The sequence below is a fragment of the Poecilia reticulata genome, linkage group LG11 (genome assembly GCF_000633615.1).
Source record: "Poecilia reticulata strain Guanapo linkage group LG11, Guppy_female_1.0+MT, whole genome shotgun sequence".
NCBI classification, from domain to species: domain Eukaryota; kingdom Metazoa; phylum Chordata; class Actinopteri; order Cyprinodontiformes; family Poeciliidae; genus Poecilia; species Poecilia reticulata.
In genome coordinates, this window is record NC_024341.1 from 1,028,013 (window position 1) to 1,049,507 (window position 21,495).

Sequence of the window (21,495 nt, forward strand, 5' to 3'; positions counted from 1 at the left end):
GAGATTCATCCGTGCTGCAGTGAATCCGTCTCCCTTTAAAGATAACTCCCTCTTCTTCCTCACATTATGAAACCTTCAAAACAAAAACGGAAGATTTGGGATGTATCTTACTTTTGACAGAGTGAAAGAATTACATATAAATAATAGTCTTTACCACATGTGTAAACTTTGCTGGTGAATGTTATAACACATAATACAAGTTTTATAATATATGCTACATTGTTTCATTTCTAATGTAGGCTCTTGTGTCAGATAATCTAAGCCAATGTTAGAGAATAATTAATTTTTTTAGATTTATGGAATCTCAGTTAGCCTTCATAGCGGGGCTGAACCCCGTATTACATCAAGCACTGTAGCTAATATTAGCTGGTATCTCGCCTGTGGACAAAAATACAGTAAAGTAATATTCTAATCACAAAATATACACAATAATATGTCCATCTTACTTGTGAAATGTTGTCTGAGGACCCCTCACATCAATAATCCGTCGATCCGAACAACAATATCCCTCAGTGCTGAGGCATCTTCTGCTGTTTTGGTTGAGCAAAGTAGGAGGGACGACCGCTCCAAGATGGCCACCGTATTTCCTGCGCCGGAGCAGCCAATGCTACTCTTATATTATGTCTATGGTTCCGAACCTTCAATTGTAAGCCAACTTCAGCGTCCAAACTATAAAAACCCCCGACGGTGAAGCTCTGAGTCCATGAGAGCCGCCAGCTGAAACATGTTCTATCTTAGCGGCCACACGAAAAATAGTCAGGAGTAATAACACTATTTTCTAAGGAAGTTAATGAGCTTCAGCTTATTGATAACCTGTTAGTAGGTCGCCATCTTTCTTGAAGGAAAGTACGACACTAACCAACCAATTGGGGAAGTTGTAGCCTGATGACATGCCCCTCCTCATTTACATTTAGTCTTTTCCCCTCTTTTTCCGAGTTTTGCTGGGAAAATAGAATGTGATAAATAAGAAAATAAGGAAATACTAAATGAATAAGGGAAATTGGAAAATGGGAAAATTAAAAAATTTTCAAACAAATGTTAAATGAAAAATAGATAAAAGAACAATTTTTAAATAAAAAGGGATATATGAGAAATTAATGAATGAAACTGGGAAATAGAAAATCGGGTTAATGGAAAAAGGAAATTGAAAATGGTCGAAGAAAAAATTGATTAATGAAAAATGGGTAAATAGATAAAGGGATAAATAAAAAATGGACAAATGAAAAATAGTTAAATGAAAAAGGGGATTAGAGAAATTGATAATCTGAAAAATAAATAAATGAAAAATTGGGTTAATGAAAAATTGGGTTAATGAAAAAGGGAAATTGAAAAGTGGTTAAATAAAAAATAGATTAATGAAAAATGGTTAAATGGATAAATGGATAAATGAAAAATAGATAAATGAATAAGAGAAATTGATAATCAGAAAAATAAAAAAATGAAAAATTGTGTTAATGAAAAAGGGAATTTGAAAAGTGGTTAAATGAAAAATAGATTAATGAAAAATGGGTAAATGGATAAAGCGATAAATAAAAAATAGATAAATGAAAAAGAGAAATTGAGAAATTGACAAGAAAAATAAATAAATGGAAAATTGGGTTAATGTAAAAGCAAAATTATTTAACTAATTTTTTATTTATTTTACTCATTTTCTTCATTTATTGATTTATTTTACTCTTTTTTATTTATTTCACCCATTTATTTATTTTATTTTGGCTGAAATGGCTCCATATTTTCTGCTCCGAACTAACAAAATGAGATTCTGGTGACCTCTGTAGTTTATCTGTGCACATTTGCTAGACACCTTAAACCATGTAGAACACACCTTGTTGCCAATACGCTTCCAAAGAGCAGCCAGGCTGTTGCTTTATGGACCCCTTAAACTACCTGAAGGCCAAAAAATCACACAGCGATTCAGTTCAGTTTATTTCAATTGTCTCAAACAAACCTTAAGGAATTTTACCAGAGTAACTGGTCTTTAAGGTTTTTTGCAAACTTATTTATTTCTTTATTTCGGCATTTTGCCTCCTTGCAACCACAACAGAGTTGATGTCGAAAATGGTTGGAGCTGAATAAAGGGACAATCCTGGAAGAAAACCTGCTAGGCTGAAAAAGACAATGACCCTGAACATGCAGAATAGTTTAGATTAAAGTAAATTCATGCACAAGAATGGTTCAGTCAAAGTCCAGACCTAGATCTAAATGAGAATAAAGTCTTGAAAATAAATGTTTCTAAGTGGCATCCATCTAACCTTGTTGAGTTGTTTTGAAACGTTTTCCCTGAAAATAAAACCGGGTAAATGTTTGTTTAACCCTTGTGTTTACAAATGGGGTCCAACCGACCCCTCACCCATATCACTTGAATCAGTTGCCTCAGTCCTCACACGCACAAGGGTTAAAGCACAAATGAAATCTTATCTTTGAAGTGAATTTGTTAAAAGCTTTTAACAAAACCTGATTGTATGCAAATTAGCATTTTGAACATGATCTGTCAGTTCTTTACTGCAACTGAAAGATGAAACTGCCAACAAGCAACAAAATGCTGCAATCTCCTTGTTTACTTCTTTCATGTTTTAAAACTAGAATATAAATAATACATATATGCTAATTCAATCAGTTAATTGCTTGTATTTCAATTTCTTTTCTTTTCCAGGGTGACCAAGGTTTTCCCGGAGAGCCAGGTCATCAAGGAGAAAGAGGCACAGGTGAACCAGGGGCTAAGGTAAAGGAGCCTGAGCTTGTTTAAATGACAGCATAAAGTTGATGGCAACAGACTCTACAGATGGACTAATGATCTTCAGGGTCAGTCGGGAACTGATGGGGCCCCTGGGATACCTGGCATTCCTGGTGAAGATGGAACCGTAGGGCCTAAGGTGATTCTGTGTTCCTTTAATTTAAGTTGACATTTAGACTGGATGATGCTCATTTTCCAATAGTTACTTTACAGGTAAATTTGCCTTGTAATGATTATTGTGAATGTGTCATAATGAAGAACATGGAAATGTATCTTCTCAAAACACTAAACTAGACAGACAGATCAGATCCATATGCAGCAATAATCATTCAGATGAATTCAATATAAAACAATCATATAAAGATTCAAAGTCCATTTCATAAGTTTTAAAATTAGTTATTATAACACAGTGTAGTCAAATAATGCCAGCTGGGTAAAGGTCAGCTGGTGGCATTGAATATTTTGAGACAAAAAGGAGCAAAAAGATGAAACACAAGTTGTGTGTAATTCAATATAATTATTACAGCCAAATTAGTATGAGACAAAATTCAATGAAACAAAATTAATATTTTGTTCTATTTATAGTGATTCAACACCCACTGCAACTGGCAATGTGCCCAGATCTTTGTGATAAAGAAGTGACACAATACCTAAAATAGTTCAATAACCGTTATAATACAATGTTAATCTAGATTATAGACTCAATTTCAAATATTAGACAAGCCAATGATTAGAATTATTCATAGCATCCATGGTAAATCTAGATTATTATTATTATTATTATTATTATTATTATTATTATTATTATTATTATTATTATTATTATTATTATTATTATTATTATTATCCCTTTCACGCATAGTAGTTACTACAGTGGACAGCTATCTAAAAGCCATTTTCCTGTTTCTTGTGGATTTTTATGTTATTAATGAACACAGACCACTAAAGTGGACACTAGTTCATCAGGCAAAACACTGCCAACTACTGTCCTTCTATTGTAAGTGCAAGAATTTTTTTGTTAAATCTAATATGGCGGACAGACGGAAGCATATCAGACTAACTGGAATATCCAGTCCCCTCTCCTACTGTGTAAAACTCTTGCAGGTAAAAAAAATAAATATTATGAAACCCCTAAAGACTAATACTACTGATGTATTTTCTAAATAACAACTTTGTATTTGGAGAAAATTACTGATCACGTATCCAGTGAAGTGGACGGCATGCACCAGTGACAATATTTTGACCGATATTGATATCAATACTCCCTCTATAGATCTACAATATGCAACATTTCCAGCAAATATTTTGACTGTAAATAAACTGACATATTTTAGTTCTTAACTTGATGTCCATTGTTGCCATTAAGAAGTAAAGTTTTTATACGTTACCCGCCAATGGGAGCAGTAACTGCAGTGGAGATGAGGATAATGAAGAACCTTTGATCACTGAGGTAAATCAAGATGTTGAGGGATATGAAATAACTGGAGATGCAAAACCTACAGAATACAAACCTGTATGCATCCCAAAAAAGAAAATAAATTCTGACCTTAACAGATCAGGAAGTGAAGACATTTCTAGTAATAAATATGGAATCATGTCATACCTCAGATACCCGAGGTCAAGAAAGTATTGATTATCAGAACCAGGTCTTCATCTTGACATCATACTAAGTTTTTTTTCACTTCTTGGAGAAGGTGAATCTCTTACATTTCAAGGCATCTGTAGCTTGTGTGCTAATAAATGAGGGATCCATCCAGACACGCTCAACAGTGCCAGTGCCATCCAATCACCGTTGAAATGCAGACTGGTGCATAAGGCAGTGGTGTCCAAAGTTGGCCCTTGAGGGCCGGCATTCTGCATGTTCTAATTCTCTACCTGGTGGTAGCAACTTCCTCCTCAGCATTTCTCCTGAGGTCTTCTAATGAGCCACCATTTGATCCAGGTGTGTTGAAGTAGAGAGAAAACTAACACATGCAGGATGCCGACCCTCCAGGACCGACTTTGGACACCACTGGTCTAAGACAAACCCATGAGATCAGGTCTGGAGAACACCTGCAACCAAAATTATCAACATGCAATGACCCAGCCTGCAGACAAAGCTAAATACATCTGTATCCAATGTCTTGTTTGCAACCTGGGTGCTTTGCGCATCTTCATACAAGATAGCCTTGATCTTTAGAAGTCTGAAACTGAAGAGACAATACTGTTACAGAACACAGAATGGCTGAAGTGTCATATTCAATGTTAGTTTTATAAAATGAAAAATATCCATAATAAAATCATACTGCTTGAGAAGGAGCCAAAATAAGACTAAAATGAGATCAAGCGGTTGAATGAGAGTGACTGAATTAAGGGATCAGATAATAGTGAACATTAGATTAGGATGAGAGTTGAATACAATTTCTATATTTATGCATTCTGTTAACAATGTCAAAATATATTCACATTATAATATACAGCATTTTGTTAGTAGAATAGACGTAAGCGCATGTTTTCCACCTAAGTGGACACTTGGACAAATCCTAAAAAATATATATTTTTTTTTACAAAAAAAAGTTTCCCACCTTATTTTCATGCCCTAAGAAAATCAAAAACACGTTTGAAAAAAATCCTGACTTACAGGAACATAATTCATGCATGAAAGGGAAATCCCTTTCATGCATGAATTATGTAAGTTATGACATAGACTAATACTGAAGCCTGGCCTTATTCTGCAGTAATACCATTTTTTCATTAATTTCCCCTTTTTACCAAATCCACCACCTAATGGTACCTGTCATATTGTAGCCTTCCTGTCTCAGTTGAACAAAGGATCCCCACAGCATGGCGCTGCCACCACCATGTTTCATAGTTGGGATTTTTTGTCGGTTGTTTTACAGTCTGAATACTTTGACCAGTGAGTCTCTGCAGCTCCTCCAGAGTTACCAGGGCTCTGATATTCTCTCACCAGTGTTGATAGTAGATCTGCAGTTTGTTCCTCCTCTCTCAGTGCTTGATATTTTGCTTGGAAACAGACCCTGCTTTAAACCTCTCCACATCTTCCTCCTTGACCATTTGCTTTGTTTCTTGGTCCTCTGGATGCTAGTTTCTCTAATGTTCCCTAGGGAACCTCTAAAGCCAAAAACACAATAGCTGATTAAATTACTCATTGTTGGACTTACCATTAGCATCAGAGTGTTGGTGCCTGAACACAGTTTTCAGATTGTATTCAGACTGTGAACACAACACACACAATCAGTAAATATATGAGCCCTGCATTTTTAACCTCCTGCTTCAATGTTGTTTGCTACTCTCAAGTTTTGAACCAAAACTTCACCATGTGACCAAATTTAGAACATTCAATGAGTTTGGAGACTTTTGTGAGAGTGTATTTTTCTTGAAAAACACACAGCAGTATAGTTAAAACACAGTCCAAACCCCAAAATGAATCTTAATCTTGGAAGTTAAAAACGTTGCTGAATGACATTCATCTGTTACTGTCAGAGCTGAAATTAAGTTTGACATGAAATTCACGTCACAATCAACAATTACTGTCAGGATAAATCAAATAACAGCAAAATAGAAATATAACTCAGCTGTTGTTAACACAACAGTTTTAATGGTTTAGAGGAAACCTTGTCATTTCCAGACTGGTCAGCTCTCAGCCTAACGTGATTTGTGTCACATCTGGATATCCAAAATATATTCTTTATTTATTAAAAAACACAGCAAATAAAACAGCAAAGAGCTGAATGCTTTTACTTTTTCAGGACATTGTGTAGCTTTATGTATTATTTGTTTCTTAATGACAACAGGGAGAGATGGGTTTGCCAGGACCCCAAGGCCCAGAGGGAGCACCAGGAAGAGGCACATCTGGAGAAAAGGTAACATTCTGATCATCAGCTGACACACACACACACCCACACACACATGCAGACACACCCATGTTTGCGTGGCTATCTTTCCATTGACTTACATTCATTTCTACAGCCTAAACCTTACACTTATCCTAACCCTAACATTACATACCTAACCAAAACTCAATCCATCTTTAGTCCTAAATCTGACCCCTGACCCAAAAACAGTGTTTCCCCTTGTGGGGACCAGGCTTCGGTCCCGACAAGGAGCAGTGGGTCCCCACTGTCAGGAAAATGGTCTCTACAAAGTATTAGAAACAAACACAAATACACACACACACATCAATGCACAGTATGATCTATGATAAGATGTTTAATGTCTCAGGGTGATAGAGGTGACCGAGGTTCCAGGGGACTGTCAGGCTCTCTGGGCCCCATTGGACCTGCTGGAGCTAAGGTATGGAAAACAGGACCTATTATTATTATTATTATTATTATTATTATTATTATAACATAATCAATCATATTCAGCTCTACAGTATCAGTGATATTATTACCAAAGGCGTTCAGTAGATATTGGTCTGTTAAGTTGTATCAATGTTTGTAAATGTTTTGGTTTCAAAACTACAAAAATTATTTACATTTATAATGTTTGAATTTAAAGGCTTCTACTGAGATGTCATAGAAATGATCGAATAAAAAAGGCTTCCTGTTGCTGGTTGAAGCATGAAGAAGTGGTCCTGCCCCTCCCCTACATATTGCATTGCCCTGTTGGTCTGCTGGACAAAAGAAAGTTACTGACAATAATTCTCCACTCCTAATTCTCTACAGTTGACACTGGTTCATAAGTGTAGTAGGGAACCTGCAGGTTTTCCAACTGTAGGCTGCAGTTTGTCAGAAAACCAGATTAAATTAATTTGGGCTCATCCTGTCATCATCCTTTGGACTCTAAAGTTGTGTTCTGTTTACTGTGCATTAGTTTTCTTTCTTCATATAGTTCTGTGGTGATTTAAGTTTTTGTGTCTATTTTAGGTTTATGTGTCTTTTAGAAACAAACACACATACACACAAGATGAGTCTCAGTGTTGTCTACCCTTTGATTGTTCCCAGTTGTGTCTCGTTCCCTGACTGCCCTCTGTAATGTCGCCTGTGTTTCTGTGTCTTTGTCGGGTCCTTCTCGAAGCTGTCTTGTCTAGCTGTCTGCATTCGTTCCTTTTCACCAGTTGCTACCAGTTTAGAGCCTCAGCCTTCTGCTCTACTGTACTGCCTGGATTTGGGATTATTTGTGTACTTTTCATCATTAAACCATAATTTTCATCATTTCACCGGAGTCTGCTAAATTCTGCTTCACCACCTCCACCGTAACTCATGACAAGTTCCCAGTTCGGTCATATGTGTTCCATTTATTCACTTCTATTTATTTCTTGTTTTTCAGCTCCTCTTGTTTCTCAGTGACTTTTGTTACTTTTTGCTTAACCCTTGTGCGTGCGAGGACTGAGGCAAACGTAGAGGACTGTGGAAAATGATACAAGTTTTACGTGTGGGGTCGGTTGGACCCCATTTCTGGACACAACTGTTATGGACTGTTTAGTTCTCTGGTTTCTGCTCTTCTGTGTGTTTTTATTCTTCCTCACCTTGTCAAGATTTTCTTAGTTTAACTGAATCTTGCTACATTTCCCCACAACTGCAGCCTTTTGACAACCAACCACCTGCTTGTTCACTAATTGCTGATGGTGTGCCACCAATTACATCTGCAAAAAAACTAAAAGCAATTTGGAAAAAGGACATGATGGTGGTAGTGGGACGGTCTGAAGCTGCTTCTTATTGTCAAGACTTGGAAGATTTGCCAAAATAACTGGAACCATGGACTTTGCCATTCGCCTGAAGTTTATGCACACTTGTGTTTATGTTTATGCAGTTGACAGTTTTATCCCAAACAGCTAACAAATGAAGATGTAGCAATGCAGTTAATATCAAAGCTAACAATTATCTGCTTGGAAGTAGAATCAGTGCTAATAAGAAACAAAGTGATGAGAGAAGAGCAGAAAGAGTCACTGCAGCAGAGGAGCTAGATGTTCTCTGAAGAGCCAAGAGCTTCTTCAGAGGAGGCCACTTGAGATTTCCTTTAACACAAGCTCTAACATCTGATGGCTATGACTAGCTGTGGTGTTTAATTTATATATATTATTCATTTAATTAATTTAATTCGTATATTTTTTATACAGATGATCACATCTTTTCTTTTTTCCACATGGTTTAAATTGTTGTACTTATGCTTTTAATAAAAGCCTGTCTGTTTAATGTGTTCCTGGCTCAGGGAGAGCCAGGCAGCTCAGGAATGGTGGGCCTACCTGGACCTCCTGGACGGAGCTACCCAGGAACAAAGGTAGAAGAAAACCAGACACATAGACGTATGTATGTATGAATTGAAGGAATTATTTAAGCAAAGATAAGCAAAGATGGATGAATTCCACCATTGGCTGTCTGCCCGTTTTTCTATTAGTTGTGGCAATAGCTAATAACTGACAGTAATAGCTAAATATTACTAATGAGAAATACAAACATTTTACAAACTTCATTGTGATGGTATAAATGATGGTTTAATGTTCATTCAAGATCAAAACTCAGCACAAAAAGAGAGAAAAACTGTATTCAATTTATTTACATTTTTGGTTATAATAATACATCTTTGGCAGTAAATTCTTTGATTCGGGAGAGTCTGCTTATTTCCGCTTTAGTGGTGCCACAATTGAAAGGAAAATGCATTTGTAGAATAAGGAGCAGAATTAATTGGGTTTTTTTATGGTAAGCAAAGAATCCTCTCTGGCTCCAACATCCATCCACAGCATTTTGCACTCAGATGTGTTGATCACATGTCTGAATACTCTAGATCAGTGTTTCTCAACCCTGGTCCTCACCACCCCCCTGTCCTGCATGTTTTAGGTATTTCCTTTCTGCCACACACCTGAATTGTATCTCTTGGTGATTAACAGGCTTCTGCAGTACTTGGTGGTCATGCAATCATTTGAATCAGCTGTTTTGAATAGAGGCACATCTAAAACATGCAGAGCAGGGGGGCTGAGAAACAGGGCTGAGAAACACTGATCTAGAACAGTGTTTCCCAACCCTGGTCCTCCAGACTCACTGCCCTGCATGTTTCAGATGTTTTCCTGCTTTACTACACGCTAGTGATGGGTAGATGAGGCGTCATGTATCGTTTCGACTCATAGCAAAACTGTGTCGATTCTGTGTCACTGAATACTGACACCTGCTGGACATTAAAAATTCCTACAAGCATCGTAGTGATTTGATGACCTAGTCTATACAATAAGATTTAAGTTTTTGTATTTTATTGAATATTATATATTGTATTATGTCATATCTTCAGTTACATTTAAAATATATTTGATATACAGTCAATAAATAATATGAACATGTACCATAAAGTGAAAATTTAAGTTTATGTGTTTGGAATGAGGATGCACTGTTTCTTTTTCCACAAATTTTTATTAAAAAAAAGTTTTTACAACATTTTGAAATTTAGCCTGTTACGCTTTTTTGATAAAACTTCTGCTGTAGAAAAAAATGAAGTAAACACTACATTTACAGCGAACCCTTGTTTTTCTTAGGAGTTGCGTTCCGAAAATAACCCGTGATATGCAAAATCCATGAAGTTGTTATCTTTATGTTTTACAATTATTATACAGCATAATTAAATACTCTACATTGAAACCAAAGAACAAAACCTGTTTTCAGGTCAGCGGATGTGGTGTGCTTCAATCGGGCCTTATTAATGTCATCAGCAGTCATGTCATTAAAGCGTCTCATCCAAGCTGCCCCACCAGATTCACAGCTGGCAGAGCGATGGATCTCGTCAAACGAGCCTCCGGTCAGGTTTTGCGCTGACTCCTCTGGCCAGTTTTTTTTCCAGCTGGCATTCAAAGTTTCAGTTTCCATCTCCTGAACGGCCAATCTGTATTAAATACCGTAACATTATTGGCACTCGGGTAGGGAAGAAGCGCGGAGACTGTTTTTACCAATCATAGGGTCAATCAGGACGCAGAACACTGTGGAAAAAAAACTGCACGAAAAAATCTGCGAAGCAGCGATACCGTGRAAAGTGAACCGCGTTACAGCGAGGGTTCACTGTATATGAAATAATTTATAAAAAGCAACTGAGTAATTTGTAGAATGGCATGCAGGGTAATGTGGCTTCAGGACCAGGGTTGGGAAACCCTGCTTTAGAGAAGGGATCCCCACATCCAGGCCTCCAGAGCCGGGACCCTGCAGCTTTTAGATGTGTCCCTGGTTCAACTCACCTCGAATGGCTGCATTACCTCCACAGTGCAGTCAGGCCCTCCAGAGGTCTGCTAATGAGCTGATTATTTGACTCAGGTGTGTTGAAGCAGAGAGTTCTGGGCCCTGGAGGCCTGGATCAGAGGATCCCCGCTCTGCTAATGGGTTCAAGGAAACTTTCTGAGCTTCCAAAAAAGGTCATAATTAATAGCCTTACTTGTTTTTCTACATGATCTCAAACAAATGTGTAGCACATTTTCCATTTCACCAAACAATAACAGTAGTAAAAGCATAGACATGTTGTTTTACACATGTCTAATGCTTGTCAAAAGAAACCATTAACTTGGTTCCCTCAGATGTGAGTTAAATGTTATGCAAAGCAGGAAGGTCACTGATGCATTCTGAACTTATCAAAAAGCCACCACTGACCTAACAAGAGGGTTGTTAGAATTTCTTTCACCTTTTTTTCAGTGCTGCCTTATTTAATTTGGCTCCAAGTGACATGAGTATGAATTTTTAGAAGTGAAAGGCCATAGAATCATAACACAGAACCAGTGACAATCTCATTTACTTCAATTATCTAACACCCTGACCAAGTTGTTGATTTTTTAAAATAAAAATTTTTTAAATATTTGCCAAGTATAATGACCTTCCCATAATTACTGATATGGTGATTTCTGCATTTATATAGAATCACCAACCTTTATGTAGGTGGTATTTGTACTTGTGTCTTTCCTGTCATGAATCTTTTTGGTTTTGTTGTTCCTGACAGGGAGAGTCGGGCCCCATGGGACCATCTGGACCTGTTGGAGAGCCTGGAGTGGGAATAATTGGATCCAAAGTAATATGATCACAGATTCTAGTGATTATTTACCCATGGAAAACAAAAAAAGACTTAAGAGTGATGAAACTAAAGGCAAATGGAAATCAGTTTATGCATCATGTGTTTGTAGTTTATTCAGTATAAAGGAGGTCCAAAACAGCCTGTTCACAGGGGGCCTTTTGCCTCCCCTGCTCTGGTTCTGCCTGGCAAACGGTTTGGTTTCCTCACCTGCTCATCCACTGACTGACTGGTAAAAAAACCAGATGACCATCCTGTACATACAGAGTTGCCTAAAGCCTTGAATTAGCCATGGAATTAGCCAAAGAAGGAATATTAAACTGAAATTTTCTTGAGCTTAACTCAGGTATCTCTACATCAGGGGTCCCCAAACTACGGCCCGCGGGCCGGATCCGGCCCGCCTCAACATTTGGTCCGGCCTCCTGAACAGAGAGCATTCAGATTTTTTTTCATATATTGTATTTTTCAGTTTATATGTGGATTTTTCTTCAACCACCAGGGGGCTCTTTAGCAGGAAGTGTGTCCTGTAAACTGTGGGTGTTTTGTTTTGCATGGCGCTTTGCTGCCATCTGTTGGACTTTTAGGGAAAAAACTGCACGATTCACGGTTGTTTGCTAGCGGTAGAGCAGATGAACACACGTTTGTTATGAACGCCGCATTCCAGGTCGAGTTCTTTGAAGCAATGCCTGTAAGTAGCAGCTTATACTTCAAAGCTTCCCCCCTTCCCCCCACCTTCACATTCTGCCTTTTACAACCGTTCTTATGAGTGTTGGACTGAGCGGTGGTTGGTATGATGAGCTCAGCTGACGTGCAGAGTTATTGCTGCAGTCAGAGGTTTGATCCACGCTCCCTCCGTCTCAGACGTTGTCTTTGGGTAAGACACTTCACCTGCCTTGCCTGCTGGTGGTGGTCAGAGGGCCCACCACCAGCAGGCAAGGCCCTGATGACCTTCAGTGTGCGAATGTGTGTGTGCGAAGCTCTTTGGATTCCTCTGGACCTGAAGAAGCGCTATACAAGTACAGGCCACTTGCATTCTTATCTCTCATGTGCAGTAGACCTGTTGATTCATGTTGGTGTTCTGACTGCTTCCTACTCCATCGCCAGGGAAACAAAGGTAGTGTTGGACCTGTTGGGCCACCGGGGCCAAAGGAAGACTCTGTGCCTGGACCTCAGGTAATAGAAGAACAGTGGGGTGTACTAAAGTCACATTTTTCATAGTACAGAGTGTCAGAGGTTAGTGTCTAAACATCTTTGACTCCATCTCCAGGGTTTGCCAGGTTTGACTGGACTACGAGGAGAAATGGGACCTGAAGGAAAAGGATTACCAGGAGCAACGGTGAGCTGTGTTTTATAAATTCATAAACTAAAGTTTGGAACGTTTTTTTACAAACTACTGTATTGGAGAGTTGAACTGCCCATGAGGTGGATGTGTTCAAATTTTGTTGACTTTTTTTGTTAGGGTGACAGAGGCTTACTGGGTGTACCAGGACCATCAGGATCTCCTGGAACTGGACTTCCTGGGCCAAAGGTCAGAGTGGGAATTACAAAAATGTGTGTCCTTTTGAAGTGTTTCATTTGATTTTTAAAATTCTAGAAATACATTCAATGGTTTCCTTAATATCTTTGATTTACAGGGTTCTACAGGACAGCCTGGCCCACCTGGCATGCATGGGCCTCCAGGAGAAGGACTACCTGGACCAAAGGTATGAAGGAAACAGTAATGAAGTCTGAATGAGAGTCATGTTGTTATGTGAGAAAAGGTCAGAACTTTGGACCCAATCAGGGTGGTGAATTCAGACATTTTGAGTCAATCATTTTTCAGTTTGGCCAACTGGCCTTCAGTCTTCCATGTGATCTGATGCATTGGACAGTCTGACCAATCCATCCATCTTTATCTCCAGGGAGAGCCTGGATTTCAAGGTCCAATGGGACAAAGAGGGCTTCCGGGAGCAGATCTCTCAGGACAGAAGGTACAGTAACTCTGAGGCTGCAGGTGGGAATAATTTCATACCAGACTTCTACTGCATTCACTTACCAGTGCTCCAAAATGCTATCTTAAGGAAAGCTTTTATGCTTCAGGGTAGTCAAGGATCTCCTGGACACAAGGGGAAAAAGGGAGACACGGGGGACCTTGGACCACCTGGCTCTCCTGGAAATCCGGTAACATGACAGGTTTAGTTTGTTTAAAGGGCCAGTTTATTAATCACTATTCAATCTATGACATCAGGCTGTTTTCCACACTTATTCATTTTATACCAATCTAAAATTTCTGATTGGTATGTATTAGTGTTTTTCCGCATAATTTATAACTTTGTTTTTTTTCTGATAGCCTATATTCCAGTCATGATATCGTACATAACCATTTTCTGATCCTCTAGGGGAGACCTGGAGAAAAAGGAGAGTCAGGACTTGCGGTTAGTACCAGACTGGGACAAACGGCTTAATGATGGACTTCTGGGTTTCTTAAACATTTTTGTTTCCCATCCACAGAGAGATGAAGTCATCCAGATCATAAAGGAAATATTTGGTAAAACTCTGAAGGGGTGTATGTTTAAATAACTGTTGTGTTAGCAGGAAATAGTCAAGTTCCTATCATGAGCTTATGATCTATCATGTAAACTATATAGTGAAGTCAGAAAGGTATAAAATTATGACGTGATGGTTTTTGTATAATTGTATGTCTTCTCTGTGTACATAAAGGTTTTAAACTCTTAACTTTTCCCTTTCCGTGATGTGGCGTCATGGGTGTGGCGTCATTTCTAGGATGTGGCGTCATGTGCAGAGAGATTCCACTGGAACTGGTATTTGTGATTGACATCTCTGAGAGCGTGGGGCCGGAAAACTTTGAGGTTGTTAAGGACTTTGTGAACGCAATTATTGACCAGTTCACTGTGAGCCAGGAGGCCAGCCGCGTTGGGGTGGTGCTCTACAGCCATCTGAACACGGTGGTTGTCGGCCTACAGCAGCAGCCCAGCAGGGAGGAGATCAAGGCTGCTGTCAGAGCCATGCCCTTCCTGGGCGAGGGCACCTTCACCGGCAGCGCCATGCTCCAAGCCAGGAAGGTGTTCAGAGACTCTCGACCCCATGTGAGGAGAGTGGCTGTAGTTTTAACGGATGTTCAGTCAGATCAGCGTGATCTGGTGCAGTTTAAAGAGACAGCCTCAGAAACCCATGCAGAGGGGATTGAGGTGTTGATCATAGGTGTGGTGAAAAAGACTGATCCTCTATATGAAGAGTTCCTGAGTGAGATGAAGACTGTCGCCTCTGATCCTAAAGAAGAACATGTCTACATTATTGATGACTTCCTATTGCTGCCTGGTGAGTTAATACACAACAGTTCCTTGTTATAGTTGTAAAGTGTGTCGATTTATTAAAAAGACACAATTACTGAAGTTCGTTTAAGAGGTTAATTAGAAGGGTCATACAAACAACACAATCAAGCGTAAATATTGCATACATGCACCAGATTTATTATGAAGGTTCTGAAAATCAATGAGCTGCTTGGAAAGTTGTTTTTGTGATGCATCAGGCAGAGGATGTCTGAAAGAACAGACATGACTTCAGTCGTTTTCGCTTTCATTGTCATTGTAAGAGTCAATGGCTCAGATTTCAAACAAAAGTGATTCAGTAAGCACAACACTGCATGTAAAGGTAAGCATCAGTTGTTTTGCAAGATGTTCACAAGAAAATATGGTCCAGTTGTTAAAAACTTATCATGCTAATCAGTTGTTATTTTGGGTGCTGCTAAGAAAACTACAGACAGAATCCAACAAGACGTATCACAAGTTTATTTGTGGATTCTGTATTTTGAGCATTTAATGTCGTTATTATTAAGAACCTGATCTTTTACATTGAATAAGACGGAAACAACCTTACCAGCAGCATGCTGGTAAGGTATATTAAAACAACCAAAACTCTGAACATCTTTCTCATCCTTTAACCCATTCCTCTCCTTGATCTAAAACCATTCAAGCATTCCTATCTGGAGGTTTTATTATAGTAACACTTTGTAAACCATGGATTTGCTGGATGTAGCTGTCCTAAATGTCATTATACTAATGATTTTGTCTTTGTTATTATATGGAATTCACAAGTCTTGTGAATTAAACACCTTAACTGAGAAATAACTATCAACCTGAAATGCTTCAAAGTTTTGTTTTAACAGTAAATGTCCTTAGTGAATTCAGTCAGAATGAGACATTGATGTTGAATGAGGAGGAATCGTTCCTCCACCATCTATTTTATGTTCATGATGGGGACTGCTGCCTTCTGGCCTTACATGGTCAATTATTGCTTTGTTTTTAGAAGGAACTTTGGCATTATTTAAAACATCGCGTTGTGGACTATTATTTTTCACAGAGTTGTAAATCTTTTCACCTTAGCTACTATCATGAGAAACAAAATGTGTTTTAGTAAGTAAGTAAGTAAACTTTATTTATATAGCACCTTTTACAGACATAAAAATCACAAAGTGCTTTACAAAAAAGGAAACACATCAATAATAAAAGAATCTAAAATCAATGAACAAAATTAACCAAAAGCCAGTCTGAAGATACAACTTTTTTTTTCATTTCTGACATAGTTCTGGAGAATTATATCCTGAAGCAGATTTGTGATCGAGATGCAGCGGCACCATTTAGTCCAAAATCATTTTCATCTGCGGAAACCCATCCGAATGGACCAGAAGACACAGAGTCTAAAAAGATCCCAGAAGCAAAAAACACAAGGGTAACATTGCTGTTGTATTATTATTATGGTACTTGTGTAAAAAGAATTAAGTCACCATTTATGATCATGTATTGTATGATTAAACTATAATTTAATAGCAATCATTATTTGCTATATAGCTGACATACCCTTCACTCTTTCTGAACAGAAAATCAGTCACAACATGGATGTTCTTTGGGCAAAATTTGCAAAATGATTTAAAGCAGGAAGAACGAAGCGTGATAAAAACCACCTGCTTGTTCTACACTTTGCTTCATTCAGAAGGTCTGGACCCACAGATGTTAGTGGGTTTTATGCATCTTGTATTTTAATAATTAAACACCAAATATGTTCTGCTGTGGATTAATACGCCCAGTGGAAACCATCTGTACGCCACCATAGAAGCTAACATCAATAGTCCTCCTTATCTCCACTCTTATGGGTACAGCCAATCATCACCAAGCAAAATGACTGGGGCTCTTTGATTGGCTGCATTGCAAGTAACATTGTGGTTAGGTATTTCATCGTCCCAAGCTGCATTTCCTTTAGAATGCAGCTGCAAATAAGCTAATTTTCTGATCTTACTTTGGAGTTCAATTCCACTGAACAGTCCACAAATACTGAATTGTAACAAATGCATCCTGTGATGGCGCTTGTGTTGGATGGTGGGTGCAGTCAACAGATCAAATTACACCAGGAAAACTGTCAAACTGTAAACAGGGCATCACTGTTGGCCTGTTTCCTCCATCATATGGAAATTTGATAAGCCTGACTTATGATTTAATCCAACAAAGTTAACAAGTTTTACCAAGAAACATTTTTTGTCCTTTGCATATACACCTGTGTGGCACAGAAAGAGAGCAGATGGCATGTAAAACAAGAATAATAGGACACAGTCAGTGAACCTGAAGGGCCTGTTTGTGACTCTGTTGCTATTTTCTACATGGATGAAGCGCTGGAACATGGTGTGTGTGGTTTGACAGTAAAAGCTGGTGACATGGTGAATCAGAACCTGACCGTTTTGTTCTTTTGCTCATCCGTTTCCCTCTAGCCACCTGCTCCACAGCCCACTGAGTCACTGTGGTCTCATGAGGACCAGTTTGACCCTGAGGTGACGGTGGAGCCCTCCAACAAGCAGCCAAGTCTACCATTTACCCCTCATGGTGAGAAGGGAGAGTCGGGCCCAGGGCAGAACTCTGTGGTGCAGCGGCAGAGTCCGACTGACTGGCCAGGTGAGGTGGAGAGCTTTCATACAACCTTTGGCCCTCCACCACCAACTCTGACTGTGTCACCTGCATCAGGTAAATAGCAGAATCATAACACACTAACATGTCACACCCCTGGTTAAATTCATATACCTGAAAAGAAACAAAAAAGATGAAGAGATTTTATGTAAGTTTGAACAGATGGAGCTCTGACACATACAGTGTGACCACAAATCTTCATGTTCCTTATACACGGAGAAGCAAACAACTCTGAAGCCCAAAGAACAGATGTTACATTGGGTTTGCATGAGTGATAATTCACTTCAGTCCTAGGATCCAGTGTAATAAAGGTCAATAAAACATAACTGAAAACTGAGTCTGGTACACATTCTCTACAGTCTCCAGAGGAGGGGCTGTGTTTGGTACCGACAGGCAGCTTTGGATCTGAGTGAACGCTGCGCTCCTTCCTCATTGGCTGGCTGGTACAGCTGGTCCCCACAGACACTCTTCAGCACCAAAATACATTCAAGAACTGTTGTGACATAGTCCTGGAGAATAATATTCTGATGCAGATTTGTGATTGAGATGCAACTGCACCATTTATACAAGAATATTTTTTTCTTCCAGACCTCTCAGGTCTACTCTGCATCCCCAGAACCAGAACCTGTGGTTCTGATGAAGGAATTTGACAAAATGTAATCTTCATTGCTTTCTTCATAATTGATGACTGCTCTTAACTGCCATGTTGCTGAAATGTTCCGTACAAATAAACTTGACTGGACTAGTTCTTGTGGTTCACTCGAAGGAACTGCAGTAGATGATTGAACTGCAGATGTCTGGGAGTGTCTGGGTTAATGATTCATTTGTGCAGTTTTTTTTTTCAGGTTTAGAAATCATATTTTCATAATTTTTCAAGATTTTTATTTTTAAAAATCACGAATCATGAAAAAGAATTTTTTGTCACAATGTCATACTTGTGACCAAAATGTTGCAAGTATATTATTTTTGTCATACTTGAAGTCCTCCCTGAAGTCATAATGGGTGTATTTTTACATTAAAGTCTTTCCTCTGCCTACATCTCCCAGAATGCTGTGTGTTTCTGGATCAGAGTTCAGTGAATGTTCTATACATTGAATCTTGACTGTTCTGTCAAATGCATTATGTATTGATATTACTCATGTGTCTGTCATGATATACATAGTTATTGATTTATTGTCCAGTCCTATTAGATAGGCTGTAAGTTCACCAAGCATCTACTGCCAACTGAGCTGGTAATTTACTGCAACCGGTTTTATGTGTGTGACTGTGAAGCAGAGGTGTAGCTAAATGCTACCACACTGGTTTGGGAATTGGTAGCTATTGAATTGTAAAATACTTGAAAAGGGAAAGGAACATGAAGTTTTATGAGCAGTGGGGTAGTTGATTAAAAGTTTATTTAGATCAATGTAGATATTACTAGTTTATTTGCAAACTAGCTACCAACAGCTAGGTTATGTGTGTATTAACCTGCCATATTGGATCAATGCATGAAAGGATGGTGATGATCCACCAAAACAGTTATCATCTTCTTCATCCTCCAGGTGAGGGGTGCAGCCAGCCTCTTGAACCCGGTCCATGTCGGCAGTACAGGATCAGGTGGTACTACGACCCGGAGGCCAACGCCTGTGCACAGTTCTGGTATGGCGGTTGTCAGGGCAACGCAAACAACTTTGAGAATGAAGCCAACTGCAGGAATACCTGCATCTACACGTAACAGGCTGTGCGGTGGAAAGTCGGTTTTGGTGCTAAGCAGATTTCATTAGTTCCAATAACAGCAACATGAAAGAGCAGTGCCTGAAGCAATACCTGTCATGTTCCGACTGCTGAGGGAAACATGATGCTGCAATCTGAAATCTGTTCTCACTGAACTTTTTCTTCCTTTCTGTCATGGCTGTTAACTGACTGTTGGCTTGAAACAGGTCCTTCTGGTCCTACAGGCTCGTAACACTGCCCAATGGAAGCCCATTTCCACAACTGTAATGAAAAAAAATTTTATTTCATAATTATATAATTATAAAATACAAGTAGCTATCTCATAGTTATGACACAGCTATTAATTATAAGAGTTAAGTGAAGCTTAAGTGCTAGTTTAAGCACAAATTTGTATTTTTTTCATTAGTGATGGAACTGGCCTTCATACACCCTGTAGATTCTGCTTGTTTTGGTCTCAACTTCTACCTGCAATTCAGGCTAACATAAAACTTTATTCAGGTTCTAAAGCCTCACTAGTTTACCACTAATGGTGGTGAAGCTGCGTCAGTAAGTTACAAGACATTTGACTGAATTTCAATTATATTTATAAAGCACAAATTCAGGACTAGACATCTCAGGAATATGACACAAAGAAAATCTGTTGAATTCTTGTCAAGTTAAACATAAAGTAGTTCCTTTTAACCTTCATCTGTATCTGTTTTTGGTCTAATTCAAGTAGAAAATGTTTTATGTAATGCCAACTTGCAAAAATGTGTAGAACAAAGAAGACCAACATATTACATCAGAACTACAGGAATTTCATAAAATACAAATAAAATAAGTCAATAGCCATTTTTGTGTAACTGCGTGAGAAAAAGATTTAAAATAAGGCCATGCTGACAATAGCAGCATGTTTCCCTGAAAGCTGAAGTCTTTAACATTCAGTTACAGACACAAACCTTGTGTTTGATCAGCAATTCATGTAATAAACCAACACAAAGTAGCACATTACTTGGAAGTCTTGACTGCACTTTGCCCACAAGTCATAAAGGTGACACAGCAGAATTTGTTCTATGGAACCAAAATGCTACGTGTGGTGGGAAACTGACTAAAGTCCCAGAGGGTTACAGTTCCAGTTAAACGACGTTTAACTGAAGTCCTAAAAGGGGTGCGGGTTTTAATGTTTTTATCTTTTTTAAAATCTCTTTCTCTTTCTCACTGTTTATTCAATGTCACATGCTGTTTTTATTTTAATTATGTAAAGCACTTTGAAATGCCTTGCTGCTGAAATGTGCTATACAAATAAAATTTGATTTGATTTTTGATTTTACCAATATGAAGACCAGTCAGAGCTTGTCTGGGTAACTGTGAAGTGTGACAGCTACTGGGAAAGAAATCTGATGAACTTCTTTCTGTTTCCATTTTCTTTTCTTTTTAATATCCGACTCCAATAATAAGCATTTTAACCAAAGACTGATATGTCTATCCAATATGCTGCATATGCAACAAGTTGTGCAGCCTGCCATCTTCCATCGTGCTCTGTGACATCAGTTACTACCATATCAAGCTTCCACAATGTGGCATATTCATTTTCTGCCCAATTTTTGAAACTGCAGAGTGAGTCCGGCTCATGACTGCACATTATCCTCCAGACACCATCCCTACAGTCAAAAGTGAAGCTGGAGTTTCACCAGATACAATGGGATGTTTCAAAGAAGAACGTTAGAATGGCCAAGTCAAAGTCCAGACCTAAATCTGAGATTCTGAGAATTCATATTTCCTCTAGAAATTGACACTCTCAAGCCAATTTGATTGACAATGAGCTATTAAAAAAAAAGAAGGTAACATTCTCAGCCTGTAGATGTTCAAAGCAATTAATCAAAGTTTATTTGTACAGCACATTTCAGCAGCAAGGCAGTTCAGAGTGCTTTACTTCATAAAAACATAAAAAATCAACAAATGAAATATTACATTTTTCCAAGTTGGTTGTGGAAGTTTGTTCCACAATACATATAATTATAACTATGCACTGCTACGTGTCAGTCATTTACCTGAAATACCTGGAAAATAATTGTGGTTGTAGTTTAATAAAATGTAAAAACCTTCAAGTGGTGTGAATATTTTTGCCAGTCACTATCTTTACTG

The 21,495-nt window shown here is 38.5% G+C and overlaps 1 protein-coding gene across 1 annotated transcript in view; it reads left to right on the plus strand.

The window, feature by feature from the left end:
* col28a1a (collagen, type XXVIII, alpha 1a) overlaps nucleotides 1–20,524 on the plus strand; it is a 47,546-nt gene extending 27,022 nt beyond the window's left edge. The window contains exons 18-35 of the mRNA XM_008421231.1: nucleotides 2,654–2,722; nucleotides 2,802–2,873; nucleotides 6,529–6,597; nucleotides 6,956–7,027; nucleotides 8,888–8,956; nucleotides 11,639–11,707; nucleotides 12,812–12,880; nucleotides 12,975–13,043; nucleotides 13,167–13,235; nucleotides 13,342–13,410; nucleotides 13,609–13,677; nucleotides 13,787–13,867; nucleotides 14,086–14,121; nucleotides 14,198–14,234; nucleotides 14,471–15,025; nucleotides 16,290–16,435; nucleotides 17,466–17,715; nucleotides 19,200–20,524. Coding sequence (XP_008419453.1) covers nucleotides 2,654–2,722; nucleotides 2,802–2,873; nucleotides 6,529–6,597; nucleotides 6,956–7,027; nucleotides 8,888–8,956; nucleotides 11,639–11,707; nucleotides 12,812–12,880; nucleotides 12,975–13,043; nucleotides 13,167–13,235; nucleotides 13,342–13,410; nucleotides 13,609–13,677; nucleotides 13,787–13,867; nucleotides 14,086–14,121; nucleotides 14,198–14,234; nucleotides 14,471–15,025; nucleotides 16,290–16,435; nucleotides 17,466–17,715; nucleotides 19,200–19,372 — 2,043 coding nt within the window. The 3' untranslated portion in view covers nucleotides 19,373–20,524. The remainder of the gene's footprint in view (nucleotides 1–2,653; nucleotides 2,723–2,801; nucleotides 2,874–6,528; nucleotides 6,598–6,955; nucleotides 7,028–8,887; nucleotides 8,957–11,638; nucleotides 11,708–12,811; nucleotides 12,881–12,974; nucleotides 13,044–13,166; nucleotides 13,236–13,341; nucleotides 13,411–13,608; nucleotides 13,678–13,786; nucleotides 13,868–14,085; nucleotides 14,122–14,197; nucleotides 14,235–14,470; nucleotides 15,026–16,289; nucleotides 16,436–17,465; nucleotides 17,716–19,199) is intronic.
* Nucleotides 20,525–21,495: the final 971 nt, after the last annotated feature.